Source organism: Polypterus senegalus, chromosome 2, assembly GCF_016835505.1.
Source record: "Polypterus senegalus isolate Bchr_013 chromosome 2, ASM1683550v1, whole genome shotgun sequence".
Lineage (NCBI taxonomy): Eukaryota > Metazoa > Chordata > Cladistia > Polypteriformes > Polypteridae > Polypterus > Polypterus senegalus.
In genome coordinates, this window is record NC_053155.1 from 173,587,107 (window position 1) to 173,609,455 (window position 22,349).

The 22,349-nt window shown below is 36.0% G+C and overlaps 1 protein-coding gene across 1 annotated transcript in view; it reads right to left on the reverse strand.

Moving 5' to 3' along the window:
• The window catches only part of LOC120523552 (1,4-alpha-glucan-branching enzyme-like), a 918,458-nt gene that overhangs the window by 382,352 nt on the left and 513,757 nt on the right, over nucleotides 1-22,349 (reverse strand). The window contains exon 9 of the mRNA XM_039744954.1: nucleotides 18,717-18,844. Within this exon, the coding sequence (XP_039600888.1) occupies nucleotides 18,717-18,844 (128 nt within the window). The remainder of the gene's footprint in view (nucleotides 1-18,716; nucleotides 18,845-22,349) is intronic.

A 22,349-nucleotide genomic window follows, 5' to 3' on the forward strand; every position in this document is an offset into this window, starting at 1 on the left:
TTTATTTAAATTATGTGATTAGTTCTAAACCCTTGCTTTCAAATGGTGTTCTTAATGTTTTTCATTTTCCGTGTATTAACATGAGACTATTTAATCATTCACTAACTTTTCCTAATGTGTCACCTCAAGTATAGTATCTTGCAACTGGGACCAGTGTCTGCAAATTCTATTTACTAATGCATCTAAAAAAATCAGACCTTCTTGACCCCTAGACTTTCTTGTATACGGGGATGGATATTTGAAGAGTAAACTGCAAGACAATGATTATATTTTTATATTATGTACATTAAAGAACCATCAACAATAAATTAAATCAAATTGAAAATATATTGAACAATAATTATAAAAGGTTGAAAAAAAATCGGATTCTGCACCTGCATGAATAAAAGGTAAAGTATCACTTCCGGTTAATGGAAATAGCCCAAAAGTTAATAGAAATCTACATTTTGTACCTAATAATTGTATGCAAAATTTGGTTGACCTAAGTGAAAGCGTACTCAGGTTATCGTGTTTACATACACAGAGAGAGAGAGACAGACAGACAGACAGACACATACACACACACAGAGACATAATTCCAAAAATGGCATTTTCGGATAATGGAGGTCTAAATCCCTTAATCTCCCTTCTGTTTCTTTTCCCGGTTTTCTGTGGTGGCAACCTGCGCCACCACCACATAATTAAAGCACCATGATGTTCCTACATTAATGGATTAAAAGCCAGAAGTCTACATGACCATCATCATCAAGTCCTTCCATGAGAACCCTAAATACAAAGAGGACTGTTTCATTTATGTTAGGTAGAATGCCCAGAGGGGGCTGGGCAGTCTCATGGTCTAGAACCTTTGCAGATTTTATTTTTTTCTCTCTAGCTGTCTGGAGTTTTTTTTTTTGTTTTGTTTTTTCTGTCCTCCCTGGCCATCGGACCTTACTCTTATTCTATGTTAATTAGTGTTGTCTTATTTTAATTCTTACTTAGTCTTTTATTTCTCTTTTCTTCATTATGTAAAGCCCTTTGAGCTACATTATTTGTATGAAAATGTGCTATATAAATAAATGTTGTTGTTGTAAAAAAATCCAATGGTTGGATGATTGCAATACTTTCCCTATGCTTCATATATGATAAAGTAAAGAAAGAGAGCCTGTGTGTCAATGTAAAATCCCACTTTTACCTCTAATGAAAATGGGGAAAAAAGTGTAGTGATGAAGGCAATCTTGTAAGGAAAATATGATCTCTACACAATGTCGCGTAGAGAATGGGGATACCAATCATCAGCAAAGTAAATTTTTCTATTTCTACCACTAGAAAAGAGCTGTTCTCCTTGCTCTTGTCCCTCTTCTCTAGTTCCAGAACCAGTTGACTTTAAGATGTTCTAATAGGTTAAGTTCAATGGGTCAGTTAGACTACTGATTAGATCAAGAATTACAAATAAAATTGACGAAACTAGAAAGAACATCAAAATGGTACTGTGTCTATCCCTTCAGGTTACAGGAGAAACCAGACTAGCAGACTGCCAGGTTCTCACCAGGCTAACAGTTCTGTATTCTTAGGCATCCAAACGCCATCTAGTTGTGTTAAAAACATTACAAAATGATGGTGTCCTCATTACTCTTACTACAGTGATTCTTGTTTTGAAAAGGCCAGATTCAGTCAGGTCTAAAAGTATTTGGAGAGTTTAACAAAAATATTGTATGAGCTGTTTAGAAAAAACAGAAGTTTTCATACATGGTTCCCCTAATATCAGTACTTAGACAAACTAGCATAATCATGAATATAATGATCATTTTCAACACCTGGTTGAAAATACTTTACAATCAATAACTGCCTGAAGTCAGGAACCATCTCCAAGTGCTGGGTTTACACACTACTGATGCTTTGCCAGGCCTTTACTGCAGCGGTCTTCAGTTGCTGCTTGTCTGTTAGACTTTCTGCCATCAGCTTGGCCTTCAGCAAATGAAATGCATGTCCGATCCACTTCTTTCCCTTGAAAAACACTTGATTTGCTTTCACAGTACAGTATGTTTTGATTCACTGTCCACTTGTACCATGAAGCATAGTCCTATCAGTTTTGCACATTTGTCTGAATCTGAGTTGATAGCACAGCCCTATACACTTCAGAAATCATCCTGCTGCTACTACTGCCTGCTACTATTGATATCATCAATAAACACTATTGACTAAATTCCATTTGCAGCCATGCATGATCATGCCATAAATCTGCCTCCACCATGTTTCACAGATGATGTGTTATTCATTGGATCATGGGCCATTTCTTCTTTTCTCCATACTTTTTTCTTTCTAACATTCTGGTAAATACTGATCGTAATTTCCTTTATCGAAAAAAGTGTTCTTTCTATGCTTGAACCAGTGGTTTACATCTTGTGGTAAACCCTCTGTCTTTACTTTCATGAAGCCTTCTCTTGATTTTAGACTTTAGCAATGATAGGCTTACCTCCTGGAGAGTATTCATGGTTTGGCTAAATGTTGAGGAGGGGTTCTTCTTCACCAAGGAAAGAATTCCACAATCATCCAGCATAGTTGTCTTCTGTGATTGTCCAGGCCTTCTAGTGTTGCTGAGTTCACCAGTGTGTTCCTTCTTTTTAAGAATGTACCAGATGGCTGACAAGGAGACTTGACCACTCCACTCTCTCTAAAGGGTATGTTTTGTCTTCTCATCCTAATGATGGACTGTTTTTACTTGCATGGACAACTCTTTGGACCATATATTGAAAGTTCATATTGACAGCTTCCAAATGCAAATTCCACACTTGGAATCGATTCCAGAACCTTCACCTGCTTAAAAGTTAATGAAATAATGAAACTGCTCCCACTTGGCTATGGAACAGTTTGTCAGTCAAATGTCCAAATACTTTTGAGCCCCTGAAAATAGGGGAACCATGTGTAAAAATGGCTGCCATTCCTAAACAGCTCATCCAATATTTTGGGTAAACCCCTTAAATTAAAGCTGAAAGTCTACACTTCAATCACATAATCACTTTCTTATTTTAAATCCACTGTGGTGGCATAGAGCCAAAATTATGACAAATACATATGGACCTGACTGTACTTAGCAATGCTATGACTAGGTCTCCATTACATTTTTCATTCCCAACATTGTCCCTTGCCCCATGCTGGATACTGCAGAGCAACATCCAGATGCAGTACTGACAGAGAACCTCAAAAAACTAAAGACCAGTGTGACTTAACTCACAGTGAGCTATACAGCAATTAAAGTACTTCTCTGTAAGCAAAGTAAAGATCACTGCTCTGTGGTCAGTTATTACTCCAGCAGCCATGTGTGAGCAGATGTAAGATGGTTAAGTAAATACTATACATCTGTTTTAAGATGTGCTGCTAAATAAATTACATATTACAGTCTGTGTTTCATAAACAGTGTAAAGAATCAACCCCTGATTGTTGAGGATGCAAGCTATAATATTGCCCCAGCATGTGGACCTAATGGTTGTAGCATCGGACCTATCACTTTAATCATAAGAGACTTATAAAAACCTTTCATAATTAAGGAATTTATCTATTACTTGTATTTTTACATTTCTTAAGTTTGTATTGATTCATACTTATTTACTGTTTTTGATATTTCACGTATTACACATTCATATTTATTTCTTATTTATTGTTTTCTTTGTGCCATTTTGTCATTAGCTTCTTGTTAAGCTACATGTCTTGTATGAGTGTGTGCTATAAAAATAAATGTTGCTGTGTAATAAAAATTAATTTATTTCTCTCTGAATTGTGTTTTTATTTTTTATGTTTAAAAATCTTTTGTAACTTTCTTACTTTTTATGTGATGTATGTTGTTATTTTTTATGTGCTTTATGTAATGAGTCAGTTGCTAGTTTTGGTAGATATAATACTTACCTGTACCTGTACTCATTAACACTTTCATGTTTTATAATGTACCACTATCTTTATCTAAACATTTCAAATGAATAGGAAATCATAAACCAGAAAATAAAAATTAGTTGAGAACATGGTGTGGTACATATATAATGTGGAATTTAAATATTAATATTGCACTTTTAAAATCAAGTCAACCACTTCCTGCCACTTACTTCTATTTAAAATTACAGCAAGCTTTACAGACATTATTAACAATCTGTAATTAATAAAAAAAAAGAGATGCATAGTAGAGTAAGACAGATGATGATGAACACAGTAAAACTGGCAAAGTAAAGGAACATACTTTATCATACGACAAAACATCCGAAAGCCTAGAGAAATATTGTATTCTCTCCCCCTCTCTCTCTTTAATTATTTTTTGTGTTATCCCTTTTGCTGAAGACATCACCCTCGAGAAGGATACGCTTTCTGACTTGGTTGCGATTGTCAGTTGGCTATTGAATATAGATAAAGAAGGGCCACTGGGGCAGGGAGAACTATTCCTTTATAAATACCAAAGCTTCTGTGGTCAATCAAGATTCTTCCTTTGGGGTTAATGCTGCAAGATAACTTCAAATCTTTACCCCAAAATATCAAGAAGTATATAACAAGTTGATTTTCTCATAATTTTTTTATTCTAGTGTTAAATAAAAATGTTTTCCGACACATCTGTGCAAGTTCCTTCCTCAACCCCACTGTGTTCAGTGAGAGGTAGACAGTATGTTAAAAACAGTATAAAAATCAGTATTAATGAAATCAGAAAGCCCATCACCTCCCAGGGGCATCCCTTGCACCATTGAAATGCACATGGTTTCAGAACCCCTGAGGCAAATTTCTCTAGTCTTTTATGAGAGTTCCAGGTTTCGTTTTATAGTTAGGAATATGGGTCCTACCCTCAATTCTCTATCAGAGTTTCACATGATAAGAGAACGTAAATGAAACATGAAAAATTACTGGGATGTAACCAGATTGTTCAGATTTATAAATTTAAAGCAAGCAGTACTGTTATCCTTTTCATTCCCCCAAAAGAGTGTCATATCTCAGCACCTTTACTGATTTAGTTAGTGTATTCATGAAGAAATTCTATAACATCCATGGTAAGGAACTACCTTGCCCTGAAGTAAGTGAAATATTGAAATTACTGAACTCCTAAATTACCAGAGAAGCTGTCTTTACTGGCCTTTATAACACATCCATGGTTAATACACATTAGTCTAGGCAAGGAGCAACCATCAGGCAAACATTAGACAACAATTAAATGATATTTCAGGGATTGCTTTTCTAAAGCAGTCACCAAGATCAATCAAATATTTGATCCATCTTTGACTTTCCCTTGATTCCATAATCCTTCCTCACTAATATGAGTATAAAACATGAAAAATATATGGTGCATAGATGTAAATGGACAGGTTTTGGCATTTGTTATTTAGAACAAATACACGGTAAAAATTGTGTGCATTGTTTTTAACTAGTGTTGAATATATTGTATTGTATGCCGTTTTGATTTTGTCATTTGGTTTTTTCATAGCTAAAACACCACAAAAATTGCTAAAAAGTATTTTGCATGTTAGTAATTTTTTTTTTAATTCACTTCAAACTCAAGGTAGTTTGTCTAAACTAACATCATTACATAAATCATGTAATTTTGATGTTTCATGCTTGTCATTATAGGCAAAATTCTTCTTATGTTCCACTTACTTGTATGTGGTTTAAGTTATGGTAAAAGCAGCACGTCCCTATTCCTTTTGCTCCAGAGCTAATACTATATTGTTGCAGATTTGATCATATGACCACTTTGTCATTGAATTAGAAATAAGGATATTTGCTAAAAAAGGGAAGAAAGTAAAACTATTTAAATGTTGAGAAACAGTAAAACTGTTCAATTGAATGTGTACTTTGAACCTCAGTGACCTAAATTTGAATATGGACAACTTTTTCTTTTTTTTGTTAACATGAACCCATTCCCTAAGATTTTATTAGGTGCCACAGTTTCCTCCCATATTCCACAGTGATAAGCATCAGGGCAGGTAGTGACTCTACACTGGCCTTATTGTGGGTATTTTCATTAGTACTGTATATTTAGTGTATTTAGTGCGCGGACATCCTGTTCTGAAATGTTTACTTGGCATGAGCTTAGTGGTAGTGGGATAGGCTGCAGCACCATGCAACTTTATAATAATGGGGAAAAAACAGATTCTGTAATTAAATAATTGAGTTGGACTCAAAATTTTACACTTATATAACAAGATTAGACTTTGAAGTAAAATGGGGTGGGAGACATTGGCCATAACAAAGAGATTCTAAAACAAATTTTAGTTTTATTATAAGATTATAATTCAAAAGCAGCATAAATGGACCATATTAGTATTTAAAATGAGAATGCTAGGAGTCTAGAGAAAAACTGTGCCCAAGGTCATTTTACTAAAGGAGACACACTGTTACTATATGCTTTAAAAATAACTGGATTAGGTCATTAGAAGAATAAAAAAACCACGAAATAACCAAACAAGATAAAGTGGCTGAATATCCTTCTATTATTGGTAAACTTTCTAATTTTGAATTTTGATCATTTAAACCAAGGCAGTCACTACAAAAGAACAGATAAAAAATCAGATAACTTTACAATGATTTATAAAGCAAGAATATGTTATTTATTTAATATAATAAGATGTTGTATTTTACATCTGTTACAGAGGAAGCTAGGCAGAATACTGATTTCTGTTTCACTGCATATGACCAATGGTTTTAGCTGAAAAAACAGCGTTAGTGTCTTCCTAGATATTCATCACAGCAGATCAGCAACTTTTCTACAAACATTTTGTTTTCACTCACATGTGAATTATTTCAAAGCACTGGAGTTTATTCATTTAGAATGTATGGTAGATGTGTCTGTAGAATTAGAGGCAAGAAACTATATATCATACACAGGTAGTTTAGCTCTTCAAGTGTAATAAATCTGATAAAAATATACTGCAGAGCCGATATTACTGCCCCCACATAAAAAAATCTATCTGAGCTAGGCTGGCGGATGATGGTTCTCATTTTAACTTGGCACTTAAGGATCAAGTGCACACTATGTGTAACTGGTATAAGGAATTATTGCAACCACCAGCTGAAATTTGTTACACTTGTACTTTAAATGAATAAAAAAGAGAACAACGCATACATTTAATGTATAGATAAAGCATCTATGCCATGTTTATTAATATTAAAATAATTTGAAAGCAAGAAAGAAGTGTGTTATTCCAGATTATTAAACATATGGTGCACTTCATCTTCTCAGTGTCTCATTTTTTTTTTTTGCTTCTTTAATGCCAGACCCAGGAGTACATCTGGTGCTGCCACACTGCATCCAGGAAGAGCTTCCAGGTCAGGCAAAAGTTCTTTAAAGCAGGGACGGTTTGTTAATGCAGCTCTCTCTCGCGGCACCCATGGGATACAACTGGGGTGTCTCGTGAGACTGCAATTTCCAGCCTGCTCTGTAGGTATTCAGGCAGCATCATAGTCCAGGAAGACTGCCACCTATTGTATCAGAGGAGCAAACAGTCCATGTGATTAGTCTCCCCCTGTTCTTCTATTGAACTGGCCATCCAGTCGGGTAAAAAAGTCACCCCGGCTGGTAAGCCAGCCCATGCCTGGTCTGCATGACAGCTGAAACATCAAAAGATACTGATATGTTCTTGAAACTTTGTCTAAATACCTTTGAAAGGCTTCTGTTGAAAAATTATCTCTGTGTGATGCATTTGTTCTGAAACACTTCTTACTGCCTGAGTGTTGTCACACACATGCGCATGGGAGGCGGCCGAAGAGCTCACAAAGGGATAATTCTATGCCAGACCAGGGTGTGGCAAGGTGCACTAATGCTCCCTCTTTTTCATCGGCAGACCAACCACGGAAAATTCCTCCTGGAGTTGAGGGTGTCACTTATGGCTCCGGGCCTGATGACATCATTTCTGGTTCCTGCCCCGATAACATCACTTCCCCTGCCCGGCTTTAAAACCGTCATCTTTGCCTATTATAATCGTTCTATTGTTGGAATGAAGTCTGTTGAGATCTGTTCTATGGAACCAACCTTTCAATTTTGGCAGCCTAATTCAAGTATATGGGCGTCTGCCCCCAAACCTCTTCCTGTGTCTATCCAATCATTTCAAAGTGTTTAACAATGAGTCTAATGGTTGTTTAATTGTACTGGGATATTAAAGGGTAAGTTCAGTATTTTTAAATTTGAGGTTATCCCTTCACAAACATAGTATATATGCATTTGCTATGAAAAATTGTGTTTAAAGTTAAAAGTATTCTATAAATTAAAAAAAAAAAATACATAGCCAGTGTAATAGTTGAATTTGCACACTGGCTCGAATTGTACCTAGCAGGTCACCATGTAATTGTTAAAAGAAGCCCAACTTTATTATCTACTGAGTTTGTGCTTGAGTGTTATCTTCTGAGCTATTGCTTAAAGGCTGAAGCTTTTATTTTATTATTCACTATGATAAAGGCATTTAAGTGACTTAATAGCAAAAATATATAAAAGGTAAAGGGAAGGTCATATGTAAGGCATAGTCATTGTTGTATTGTAATATTTCTTGTTGATGTACCCAGCTGGATTATAAAAAATTAGTCCATTGTCTAACAAACCTTGAGAACAAGGAAAAGGAGCAAAATCTCAGGGTCGCATTTAAAAAGTCACATACTCCTAAAGTGACAGGACTATCAATCAACCAAGTGGACTGGGTTAATTGTGGTTATTTAAGGTATCAATGTTTGTCATGCCCCATTAGCAACTGGGTGTAACCAATCATGTTAAAAGTTTTCTGATTATGTAATTAATTCCTTGGAATTGTGATCTAATCAATGAATTGAATAAATATAGCACAGAGGATGATCTTTTCCTTTGTAAAATTTGCTAATAAGATATGCTGTGTTGCCTTTTGCATGATTTAGAAAAAAGAATAATGATTGATGCTTTCTCCTGCCTGCATTTATTGCCTATACGGGACACCCAGCAGGGGATGCCCATTAAATTTGTTCCACACCAGTCCTGGCATTTTACAATGAACCCTATAGGTGATGAGGCTTCACAGAAGATACAGCATATACTGAATACGTCATCTTTGACTTCCAATAAAAGAAAACATGCCTTCTTTGTTTCCAAAGTATGTTTGTGACAACAAAAGAGATCCTGAAGTAATTATTTTATTATATATTCCTGGTACTATTTTTCTTGATGTAAGGATACACTTTCTATTCACTTGTGTGAGTTATAACATAAATATGTAAGTAAATCCAGCCTTGTGGCCTGAAGAGTTTATTGTGATTTTGTTTTTTGAGGTTAAAACACACTTCAGGGTAGATGAAAGGTTACTGTGGAAAAAGAGAGCTCTGATGTAGCATGCACAGCACATGTGGTCTACTTTTCAAATGGCAGAATGTCATTTTTTTTGTACAATATTTACATGTATAAGCTATTTTATAATTGTGTATATAATTGCAAGATGAGAATCAATACTAGACAACTTTCTTGGCTTGATAAATGGACGTACAGTAAGTTGCTATGCTTTATGCCTCATGTACCATAAGGATCAGTGCAAAATGCCAGGACTGACTATGCATTTTTTAAGATTAATAAAAAATGTTTAACTTTAGAACACAATTTTGTATGGGAAAATCATACACATTATGTTTGCAAAGAAATATTTTCAAATTAAAAAAATACCAAACTTTTCATTTAACCAATTGTGTATCATGTGCTCTTAAGTCTACATTTGCACTAAGTTCATGTAGCATAAGTAATTCAAAAGAAAGTTGTGTTAAAAGATGTTTGCGATATAAGGTTTGGCTAACCCAGTTACTTCCAGGCATTATAAGTAACATAATCCAGTTAACAAAATAAAACATTTTAATAGATATGTTATTTTCACTACTTAAAACATATATTTTAATTAAGTGATAACTAGATAAAATTACATTCTCCAAGTAAAAAAAAAAACACATTAAAATATCTTTAATTTAAAGGCATTATACTAAATTTCCTAGTTTTCAGGTTAGCAGAATTTTTAAAATTTAATTTTATGGATATCATTTGAAGAAAACCATAATACAAACCATAATTCAAACCCAACATAAAAAAATAGAGGCGAGAATACAACATAAGCAGAGAGGAGAATTTCTTTCTGCGGCCGCAATTTAAATGCTTATTCTAACATTTGATTTATTAGATTCTTGCCATATTTTACAAAAGTTTTGAACAGATCATCTAAGTGACAATTTACTTTTTTTTTCCACGATCTCAAATAGTATAGAACTTCAGTTACCCACTGACTAGACTGGGATTCTTTCGGATGACCAAAATCAGTCTATGTGCTAGTAGTGTGGAATAAGCAATTTTATCCTTCTCCACTTTAAGCTCATCCGGGAGTACACCAAACACAACTGTTAATGGTTTATGAGTGACTATGACATCAAGGCTGTTTCATAGGCATTCAAAGATTTTTGTCTAGAATTATGTTAATTTGGTGCACACCCACAACATGTGGTCCAGTGAGGCTGGAGCTAAATTACATTGTTCACTTGTTGAATCTTGGCCTGTGTACATTTTGGACAATTTTAAACAACATAAATGTGCTTGATAAAAGATTTTAAGTTAGATGATTGAATGTTTTGCGCATATAGAGCTGGAATGTATTCTATTCATGGCTGCCTTCCACTCGTTTTCAGTGATGTTAAGACCGATCAGTATTACCTGTAGAACAGGAATGGGTAGGAAGTCAGCAAACTTGGGCAGGTTCCTTTTAGCAAAGTTTCTAATTTGAAAGTAGTGGAAAAATTGTGTTGATGGAAAGTTAAATTTGAAGCGTAATCTATACTAATAAAAGGTAAAGCCCTCACTGACTGACTGACTGACTCACTCAGTCACTCACTGACTCATCACTAATTCTCCAACTTCCCATGTAGGTAGAAAGCTGAAATTTGGCAGGCTTATTCCTTACAGCTTACTTACAAAAGTTAAGCAGGTTTCATTTTGAAATTCTACACGTAACGGTCATAACGGTCGAGAACATCCGCCATGTTGAACTTTCTTATATATGGCCCCATCTTCACAAAATTTGGCAGGCAGCTTCCCTGCACAAACCAAAACCGATGTACTTACTTATTTCAATGGTATGATGCCACTGTCGGCCACCATATTGAACTTTCCAACGTCGCCAATTTTCCAACTTCCCGTGTAGGTAGAAGGCTGACCCCATCTTCACGAAATTTGGTAGGTGGCTTCCCTGCACTAACCAAAACCGATGTACGTATTTATTTCAGTGGTATGATTTATTTCAGTTGGTATGACACCACTGTCGGCCGCCATATTGAACCTTGCAACGTCACTAATTCTCCAACTTCCCGTGTAGGTAGAAGGCTGAAATTTGGCAGGCTCATTCCTTATAGCTTACTTACAAAAGTTTAGCAGGTTTCATTTCGAAATTCTATGCGTAACGGTCATAACAGTCAACAACGTCCGCCATGTTGAACTTTCTTATTTACGGCCCCATCTTCATGAAATTTGGTAGGTGGCTTCCCTGAGCTAACCGAAACCAATGTACATACTTATTTCGGTGGTATGACGCCACTGTCAGCCACCATATTGAACTTTCCAACGTCACTAATTCTCCAACTTCCCGTGTAGGTAGAAGGCTGAAATTTGGCAGGCTCATTCCTTATAGCTTACTTACAAAAGTTAAGCAGGTTTTATTTCGAAATTGTACGTGTAATGGTCATAACGGTCAACAACGTCCACCATGTTGAACTTTCTTATTTATGGCCCGATCTTCTCGAAATTTGATAGGCAGCTTCCCTGCACTAACCGAAACCAATGTACGTACTTATTTTGGTGGTATGATGCCACTGTCGGCCGCCATATTGAACTTTTCAACAGTCTTTTTTACTTATGGGCCAATCTTCAAGAAATTTGGTACACGGGTTCCCAACACTAACTGAACCCTACTTACGTACATATATATGTCCATAGCCTGCAGCTCGGTCATCGTGTGAGGTGGCGTTGGGTCCCCCATCGGTCCCCCATCCCAACGCCTCCCACGTTGTTGGCTGCTTGCCTATATAAGACCGTCCGTCGTTCCGGTCTCTACATTCCCTTCCTTACTTCGCCACGGGATTCACGTCTCCCTACTGATAACTACAGCCTTTTTGTTTAATCCACGGCTTCTCCGCTGTTTTATTTTTTGTTTATTACAATTATAGTTATTGTATAGGTATTTTAGACTTATTTTACATTGCTCACGTACCCATTTCCTTTATCGTTCCAACCGTACCCCCATTAACATGTCTATTAAGGTGATCACCATCGATCAAAGAACTGTCACTTACTGAGTGTTTTTTATGCCCGGAGATGGCACCTGCCTTTTCCATTCTCTTTGTTACATATTGCATGGCCATTTCACGCTCACTCTTGATATCCGGAGGAACATTGTGTCTTATGTATTGAATGACTGGGACAGGTTCAAGGTGTGGACTGATGACGGTACAGGAGATAATTATACTACACAGGAGCACTATAAGAGTGAAATGCTTAAGCCCTTCACCAATGGTTCTGCATGTGAGTTGATGGCTACCGCTCAATTGTTCGGTTGTCGCTTTCAAGTGTACCGAAATGGCCAAATATTTTACACCTTTCGACAACCGCCAATGCCTCTTAAACATCTTAGATTCACAGGTGACGATTTCAGTAGTGGACACTTTGATGTTTATGAATGTTTAAACTCTCAAAAGCTGGATGTGAAGTTGTTGATGAAACCGGTTGTATGCTTACAACGCTTGACAGATCCCGAATGTCACTTCAACACAAGTCCTGCAAATACTGTTGTAATTGAAACAAACCATGAATCTCAAACTGATTATGACAGCAGCAATCCAAGCTGTGAGATTTGAAACGAGATTACTTTTCACATAGCCAACTGTACGATGCATGCTGAAGAGTAAGCTCAGCGCACAGCTTGGTCATATTACAACTGGACGGCCGAACTGACAATGAGGTATACAAAGAGATCCTTAAATAATTATTGGTATATTTTCCCTCAGTTTAAAAAGGTTTAAATTTTCTTTTTAATAAAAATTTTAAGGCAGTACTTTGCCGCTGCGAAGCGTGGATATTTTGCTAGTTGTTCATAAGATGCAAAGACATTATCTATATACAAATCTCCAAGTGTTTCATTCCTGTACATTTTCCAAACAAATAGCGTGTAGATTTGAGAGGGTAGAAAAAGGTGATTACCATGTAACGGTGCAACAACAGCTTTTCTGTCTAAAAGTGCTCCCTGCATTGGTTCCACATTCTGAGTGAGTAATGGACAATTACATTATCAGTATATTGAAGATAATTTGTATTTACTGGGGAATACAGGGGAATACAGTAGAACATATAAAGCAGACCACGCTTATGTATACTCTTAAATTTGTGTCAATGCCCAGGTCTTTATACCTTGTATATTTGCTGCCCAGTAATAAAACTGAAAGTTAGCTATTGCCATGTCACATTCTGCGTTAGGTTGTTGTACAGTTGCCTTTTGGATGCGTGGATGTTTCAGATTCCATATAAATTAGGTTATAATTGAATATAATTTCTTAAAGAATGATTTGTTAATGTATATTGGGATGGTCTGAAATTGAAATAGAAGCTTGTGAAGGAGGTTCATCTTGACAGTATTGATTCTACCTTCTAATGTGAAATGGAGGGTAGACCATCTGTTAACATGTTGTTGAATTCTTTTTCCATGCAGACAGCAAAACTTTGTTGAAAATGATCTTTATATTTACTTTTTTATCCCTAGGTATTTGAACTGATCTAATAAAATAAATGGGAAGGTGTGCAGTCTAATATTGTTTGCTAGAGTACACTGGTAAAGGCACACTTTTATTCTAATTAATTTTGAATCCAGATATCTTTTGAGATTCTGCTAGTGCATTGAGGGCTGTTGGTACGGAAGTTAGTGGGTCTTATATATTTTGTAGAAAACAGCCGGCTAGGACACCCAGAGTATGGAAGGACCTGGGGAGAGAGTATTTTCAGAACAGTATCTACCCCAGGCTGACAGAGGACAGCTACCTTGGTTTCCAGCAGGGCCACCATCAGGGGGCACATGGACTTTTACAGGGCCCTATTTGACAGCACTTCTGCCACAATATTGTGGCAATGAAGCCTATTATGTTTTCAGTTATAGAGTGAAAAGAATAAATAAGAAGTAAGTTGCTTTCTATCTATCTCCCCCAACCCTCCCCATGTGAGGCTAGACCACACTTCACAAAGTCCCAGTCCTCTGACAAGCCATGAGACAGAGAACTTCTAAAACAAAACAAACACCCAGCTGTGGTGTAGAAAGGATTAAAACTAAGATATCTTATGATAGTACAGTCCAGATGCAATAAACCTAGGTTATGATGTTAAGTAGTCCCCTTGGAAATTGAAGTAACTTAAGATAATGCAGTTCAGATTCAATAAGCCTAGTGTATGATGTTAAACTGTCCCCATAGGAGAAAAGAAAAAGGAAAAAAATAATAATAGTAACACTGTAAAAAAAAATCTAGTTACTTAGTGATTATCAAAATATACATATTTAAAAAAGAAATTTCAAAATTGAGATTTAAAATAAAAAGTGGTAAAAAAGGAAATAGAAAATATAGTTACAGCAAATGATGGATTACAAATAGATCGAGTTGCAAGCAAGAATCTTTTTAGCATTACCAGGACATGATACGACACCTCATCACCATCGGGATCAGTCTTTTTAGCTCTTTTTCTGCTTCTTTAGGAGAACTGACGATGTATAATTGGTCATTAAAAATCACTTTCAATTAATTAGGAAACAAGAGGCTGCATCTGATTTTGTCTTTGCATAAGCACTGTTTAATGGTGTAGAATGTGGCTCATTTAGCATTTGTTGAAGGGAAGAAATCTGGGAAAATATGAATGTGGTTATTTTCAAATATAATCTCTTTCTATAAAATTTTCTTTAACCTGTAGTTTGTTGGCTCAAACAATCAGGCTTCTCGGCTTTGAGGCATTCAATCCACGTATGCAGTAAGCTGCTGAGATCTCAGTGCCCAAGTCAAAGTCCTCTCCAATTATTTTAGAGAAAAGATCACCTATGAATTTTACTGGGCTTGGACTTTCATGGTTTTCAGGGAGACCATTGATTCTGATGTTGCTCCTTTCTATATCTATCTTCCAGCACAGCTAGTTTATCATTGAGCACGTTTTATTCAGATTCTACAGTAGTTGCTTTTTGTCAGTAGTGGATGTCAGTTTTTCAACTTCTTCAATATGAGTTGTAAACATTTGCTTAATTTCTTCCATCTCAGCACCAAATAAACTAATTTTATTCTCAAACTTACTCTTATTTTTCTGTATTTTTTCATCATTTCTTGCTAGAATTTCTTTAAAGATTTCAGCAAAGGTATTATATAAACATACCTCCTGGTCTTTTATATCCTGAAGCAGCCTGTCATTTTTGTTTTGTATATCCTCCTTTATGTCATACTTTATATCATTTATATTCCCTCAAGTGCAGTAATCATTACCTTCAGCTGAGGCAGTTCGTTTCCTCCTTCTCTGCATTCCAATGGTGGAGTTTCAAGTCCAATTGGAGTTGTTGCTGTTGATACACTTGGGGGTGTTGGTAGTAGTTAATAGCTGGGATAGAGAGGCCATTCTTAGTTCCGATAATCTACCTTAGATCGACAAATTCTCACTGCCCACCTCACTAGCAGACTTTTGCACTCAATTAGAGCTAGTGCTACAGCGTGAGGTACTGACAGATCCGTTTCTTTGCCTGTCTCTTCCAAGTCAGTGTCTGGCAGGCCGTGAACTTGAACTTAGGTCCTTCTCTTTCTGAACCCCTGTTCTGCTGCTCATGCTTGTAAATACTTGTAATTAAATTCTCTTAGGTTAACTAAGTAAAATAACACTGCTACCAGCGAAGTTCTATCCTAGACACCCATCTTTCACAATGGACGAGACTAATTAGTGCTTAGCAGAATTTGATTCTAGCATTGTCACACTCCTAAAAATTACATGAAATCTGCAATGGAAGGTATTCTGGATTTTGTTTTATTGTTTAACCTTGCCACATCAGTTAGGGAGGAGAACTGAAAATAAACATAAATGTACAAAAGCAGGTCTTCTATATGAGACAGCAGTATCCATCTTAAATAACTGAAATAAAATGCAGCAATGTATCCTAGTTTATGCTTTCCTTCATCAACAAAGCCTAGTGTACCTTTCCCATTCTTAGCAGTTCTGTGGTAAGCAAGTTAGTCCTTTCAAATGCTAGAGACAATGTAACAGCATAAACATCTCAGTTGCAACAGTACTACAGTATATATAGGCCTAGTATTTGAAACCAGAATAGGATGCTACACATTTACTCCCACAGAAATTTGACTCTGATGTATGCTCAAAGCAAACTGGTCTAAGTGGACCACCAAGACAAAGCAAATCTATTAACAGCCTCCATGAAATGCTCAACCAAATCAAAAAGAACCAAACTAGAATGAGGACACTGGCATCCACAAAATGGGACCAAGCTAAGAATGGAGTTTGTTGGTGAGTACCTGGTGGTTAGGCAAACCATGTAGCGCAGAAAAGTTTGAATATTTTACATTGAGCCACCATACAGGTTCACCACTCCCAGAAAAAAAAAAAAAAGAGTATAGGTCTGGTAAAATGACATTTTAGTGACAGACAAGAGTGAGACAAATCCAAACTGAAAGGTTCAATATGACAAGGACAATATTGCATTAAAAAAATCTAACAAGAGCCATACACTTTAAATCATATTCTTTTAATGAGAAAGCAGATAAGCTGTCAGGGTGATTAACATAGATGTTGCACCTGATTATTCTTTTCTATTTCTCCACTTTAACAAGACAAAACCAAACAAGAAGCCAAAACAAAATGCTGTTATAAAGCATGACCATGTTAAAATAGAAAAACAAACTTGACACCAGAACAAAACAATATTCAAAGCCAGTAAATTAATTGTGAAGTATAGTTTGCTCTGTTTGTGTCACATCTCTTGCTAGCGTTTTCACTCAGAGCAGTCTATGCTCTGACACCTCATTTTACATATTATTAGCTATTTGAACATTGTTTTCAAGATGCAGGCAAACCTAGACTAGCAAAACGAAAACCTTTCCAAGATATAAACACAAAAGGAAGCATAAGAGCTATAGTTACAATATAATATTGTAAATTGTGAGTGCTAAAGTGCATGTATTTTAAAAAGGCAGAGATCTAAAATACTATCAGCAGCATATACATTTTCCATTGTGGTGACTGCAGAATCAATTAGGTCCCTGATTTATACTTTATGCTCCACTTTAATTTCAAGTGTGTACGGCTATGCTTTGTAAACTCTGAAGATGTGTTTTGGTTAAATTTAACCCAGTTCAATTTGATGGCTGCCAAGCAAGGACAGCCTGCTTCAAATCATCCCATAGATTTTCAATAATATTCAAGTCACGGGACTGTGACGGCCATACCAGAACACTGTACTTCTCCCTCTGCATGAATGCCTTTGTAGATTTTGAACTGTGTTCTGGGTCATTGTCTTGTTGGAATATCCAATCCCTGCGTAACTTCAACTTTGTGACTGATGCTTGAACATTATCCTGAAGAATTTGTTGATACTGGGTTGAATTCATCCGACCCTTGACTGTAACAAGGGCCCCAGTCCCTGAACTAGCCACACAGCCCCACAGCATGATGAAACCTCCACCAAATTTGACAGTAGGTAGCAGGTGTTTTTCTTGGAATGCGGTGTTCTTCTTCCGCCATGCAAAGCGCTTTATGTTATGACCAAATAACTCAATTTTTGTCTCATCAGTCCAAGGCACTTTGTTCCAAAATGAATCTGGCTTGTCTAAATGAGCATTTGGATACAACAAGCGACTCTGTTTGTGGCATGAGTACAGAAAGGGCTTCTTTGTCATCACCCTGCCATACAGCTATTCTTTGTGCAAATTGTGCTGAATTGTAGAACGACGTACAGATACACTACCTGCATCAAGATGTTCTTGCAGGTCTTTGGAGGTGATCTGTGGGATGTCTGTAACCATTCACAAAATCCTGCACATATGCCGCTCCTGTATTTTTCTTGGCCTGCCAGAACTGGGTTTAACAGCAACTGTGCCTGTGGCCTTCCATTTCCTGATTACATTCCTTACAGTTGAAACTGACAGTTTAAACCTCTGAGATAGCTTTTTGTAGCCTTCCCCTAAACCATGATACTGAACAATCTTTGTTTTCAGATATTTTGACAGTTGCTTTGAGGATCCCATGCTATCACTCTTCAGAGGAGAGTCAAAGGGAAGCACAACTTGCAACTGACCACCTTAAATACCTTTTCTCGTGATTTTACACACCTGCCTATGAAGTTCAAGGCTTAACGAGCTAATCTGACCAATTTGGTGTTGCAAGTAATCGGTATTGAGCAGTTACATGCATTCAAATCAGCAAAAAATTACAAGGGGACCCACATTTTCGCACAGCCAGTTTTTCACATTTAATTTAATTTCATACAACTAAATACTGCTTCACTAAAAATCTTTGTTCGGAAAACACCCAAGTACTTATATGTTCCTAGGGAATGAAAGACATAACACTGTTATCTTTTTTGTTGGAAGTAGAGTAAATTATTATGCAGGCTGAGAGGAGTTCCCAAACTTTTTCATATGACTGTATATGCACAGCTACATCTTTAAATACTGTATGAATCTTAATAATAACAAGAAAACACAGGAAGAAGAAATTTTCTCACCTCTGCGATTGTAATGCAATCTGGATACAATGTATGAAGTATGTTGTTTGCCAGCATGAGATAAAGTATGGAATCTTCATCAGACTGAAGTCCAAAATATTCAGAGTAGTCTCCTGAGAATCCAACACCTGGAAGTAAAAGTTTAAAAACGTTTGAGTGATAAATAACATTGCATGGCTTTAAAAGGCTTATAAATAATTTATGTTTCTACACATTTAATTGACCAATTTCATTATGCAGCTCCTGCTATTTCACATAAGACCTACTAGTCGTAAGAACATATTCTACTGTTCGTGAAAAGAAAGTTGTAGTATGGGACAGATGCAGTGTGCTAATGGCTGTGAGTGCAAAAGAAGATTGAAAAAATGAATGATTAACTTGTAGGCTTATGTGATTCTATGTATGCATGTGACTTGCTTAAATGCTTGTATATATACTTGTATGCTTATGTAACACCTTATTGAATTAAACATTTAAGCAGAACATAGTTCCTTATACACAATATTTTGAGTAAACACTATATTCATTGAGAATTCATTTTCAAAAACTAATGTCAAAAACTTTTACTTTATCTTTTGTTCTTGAGGCTGCTCTAGACTAACTGACATATGTTTGGTCATGTGTAAAAATTAGTGATGATAACGCATAAATACCAAAAATATCTAAAGTTTGCAGTGCAGTGGTGATGAAGGAAATCTAGTACAAAAATGAATGCAGTATTATGGTTATTAACACATACATCTACATTAGCCTTAAATATGCATTGTTCAGACAGGTTGTGCAATTTGCTTATATGTTTATATGTTTCTATTACTATGTACATATTTGCTAAATTCATTTCCAAATGTTGTCCACTAAGTTTATTTCCAAATACTGCTTGGAAATATATGTGCCAGATTCAAATTTGTTAAATCTAAAGTGTCATCTGCGAGCCAAAAACATAGCAGATATAAGGAAGCAATTAAATAATAGCTGGCCCAGTCCATGATAAATGGTGGGTTATTTGTCAAGCACTTATTTCTAACTAAAACATCATCTATCTGAAATAAATTCAACAGAAAACAGTAAAGAGAACCTTATCATCTGCTTAAAGTTGTATTACAAATTAAAGAATATCATCAATTTATCTAATGGACCCATAATTGAACATGGTTGCAAATATTTAGCTATTGGCAAATTAAAGTGGATTGAGTATTCCTAATTTTCCAGACTTATAAATTTCTTTTATCTAAAATGAAAAGTTATACAGTAAAGTACAATGCACTATTACTTGTACTAGAAATATAAAGGAAGTAAATTTTATGACATTTCCTTTTCAAAAAAGGCAGTTAATGATGCAGTTTTCTTTCCATGAGAAGACTGATGTGGAAATGTGGAAAATGTGTGAGACACCAAAGAAAGAAAGCATTTTACTGAGACTGTTATTATATTAGAATGTAAATAGATTGTGCTTATTTTCAAAGTATTTGTTTTTTTTGTAAATAAATAAGAGAAGACAATGAGTCTTGTTTCCTGTGGCTGAAGACTTAAAAGTTAAACTACTTTAGAAGCAAGTGGAGGTGACGTCATGAGAAGAAGTCTCCTCCTGAAAACAATTTCAAATATCTGTTACGAAACTTAGTCAACAGCTAATTGGGCATAAAGGCTCGCACAATGGAAGTGTTTACTGGAATGTATTTTGTCATGCATATACTAATAAAATGCCATTCATTTTTGACTCCAATAGAAGGCATATAACAAACAACAGCACTGCAGCCAATGCCATGTAAGTGCAGCAAAATACAAACTGAAAGTATAACTTAATAAAGTTTAAACTGTAACAGAAATAAATCTGTATGTTAAATGATACAATTTCTGTCCATCTGGTAGTTATACCTAATTGGGCGTATCAGCATTAACATTGACTTGAACGGTTATATTTTAGTTAACACACAAACAAATTAAATTCACTTTATGAGAAACAATAAAAGAAATGTTTACAATCTGATAGGCATTTATTAATGCAATCCTAAGTTAATTGAGTGTATCAGACCATTGCTAACCTTTGGCATATTGCTGAATCTTTTGAGTGATTAATGCATATTAAATCATATTCTTTCATTTGCTCTCAAGATGGGTGGGGCAGTATATGTACATGGTTACTGTACCTCTTATTAATTTTAAAATTATTGATTGTAGTGAAAACCTTAAAATTAGTATAATAAAGTACAATGAATAATTTAAATGTCTCAATTCCATAAGTCCTTTAACATTCTGTGACTTACACTTTGCTTTAATCACAGCAGTACATTTGTTTGGCTAGGTATATACAGTAGTCCCCCGCAAATTCACGATTCAGAGTTTGCGACCTCAGTCGTTCGCGGATTTTTCCTTAGAACCTAACTAATAATTGTTAGCAGAATCCGCAAATATTCTCTGCAATTTGTAATGACTTTTTTCATGGTAATACTGTACTGTAGAGAGAACAGGAAGCAACCGCAGAGGAAAATGTGGCTTGGGATGCTGAAAGTAGCCAATAGAATTTGAAACTGCAACTCCCAGCAGTCCCTGCAGTTCCTCTGATTTGTCTTCTGCTGAAGGTGCAGGGGCTGTTGGGGTCAAAGGATGTCAGCACAGCTTTTAAAAAGGGGGTTTTTATCATTTGTGTTCCTGTCTGTCTTCTGTTGTGTTACCTGTACTTATTCGTTTTGTCCTAGATTGTTTTGTGGTTGGGGTCTGGATTGTCTGCTGTCTGCCTGTGTACATCAGGACTGTAAGTGGATTCATGCCCATCCTGCAAAGAAAACAGTACTCCTGAACCTGTCCACCCTTCTTCACCATTTCAGGAACTACCAGTAGGACTATCTTTACATTCCCATTCAATGTGCGGATCTCTGGACTATTTTTATCATTACATTTCATCCATTGCCGTTTTTTATGGACTTTTGTGTTTGTGCTTTGATGTATTTAATGTATAATCGCCGTAAGGGGAACAGGGATGGTATCGTTGTTTTAATTTATTTCATTTCTTTTCAATACATTCTTTACTTGCTGTTTGATTACTGGTTTGCTTTGTTTTTGTCTCTATTTGTGAGTGTGTGCGGGTTGGGCCAAGGCTGGGTGCGTCCCTGGAATCTCCACCATAAAAATAACCAAACTGCTGTCTTCTCGGCGGTGTGAATGTTAGCGGCACTGGATCGCTACAACATTATTAATTTCTCTTTGCTGCTGATTGACTGCTGCCCTGTGAGGCATCTCCAGCTGAGTGATCTAATGTTTTCCGTTTTGTTCTTCTTAAAGCCCCAAGATGCAGTCGAAACGCCCTGCACATTCTAAGGTTTCTGGCAATGAAAATGCACTGGCATGAATTACAGTACATATAGCGGTAGCATCTGTATTTTAAATTCTAGCACTGAGGGAGACATGGTAGTACAGTACTGTACAGTATATAGGTTTACCTTTACATTCTTTTTTTAGGTAATGTATTAAGCGGAGTTTGAAATGAAATTGTTTTGAGGGCATATTTAAGGTTTAAACTATAAAAATAGACATTTTTTTAACTACATCCAAAGTTCGCAGGTGCTCTATGAACATAATCCCTGCGATGTACTGTATAAACTTAGCAACCTGGCATTTTGCTCACTGTTTTTAGCG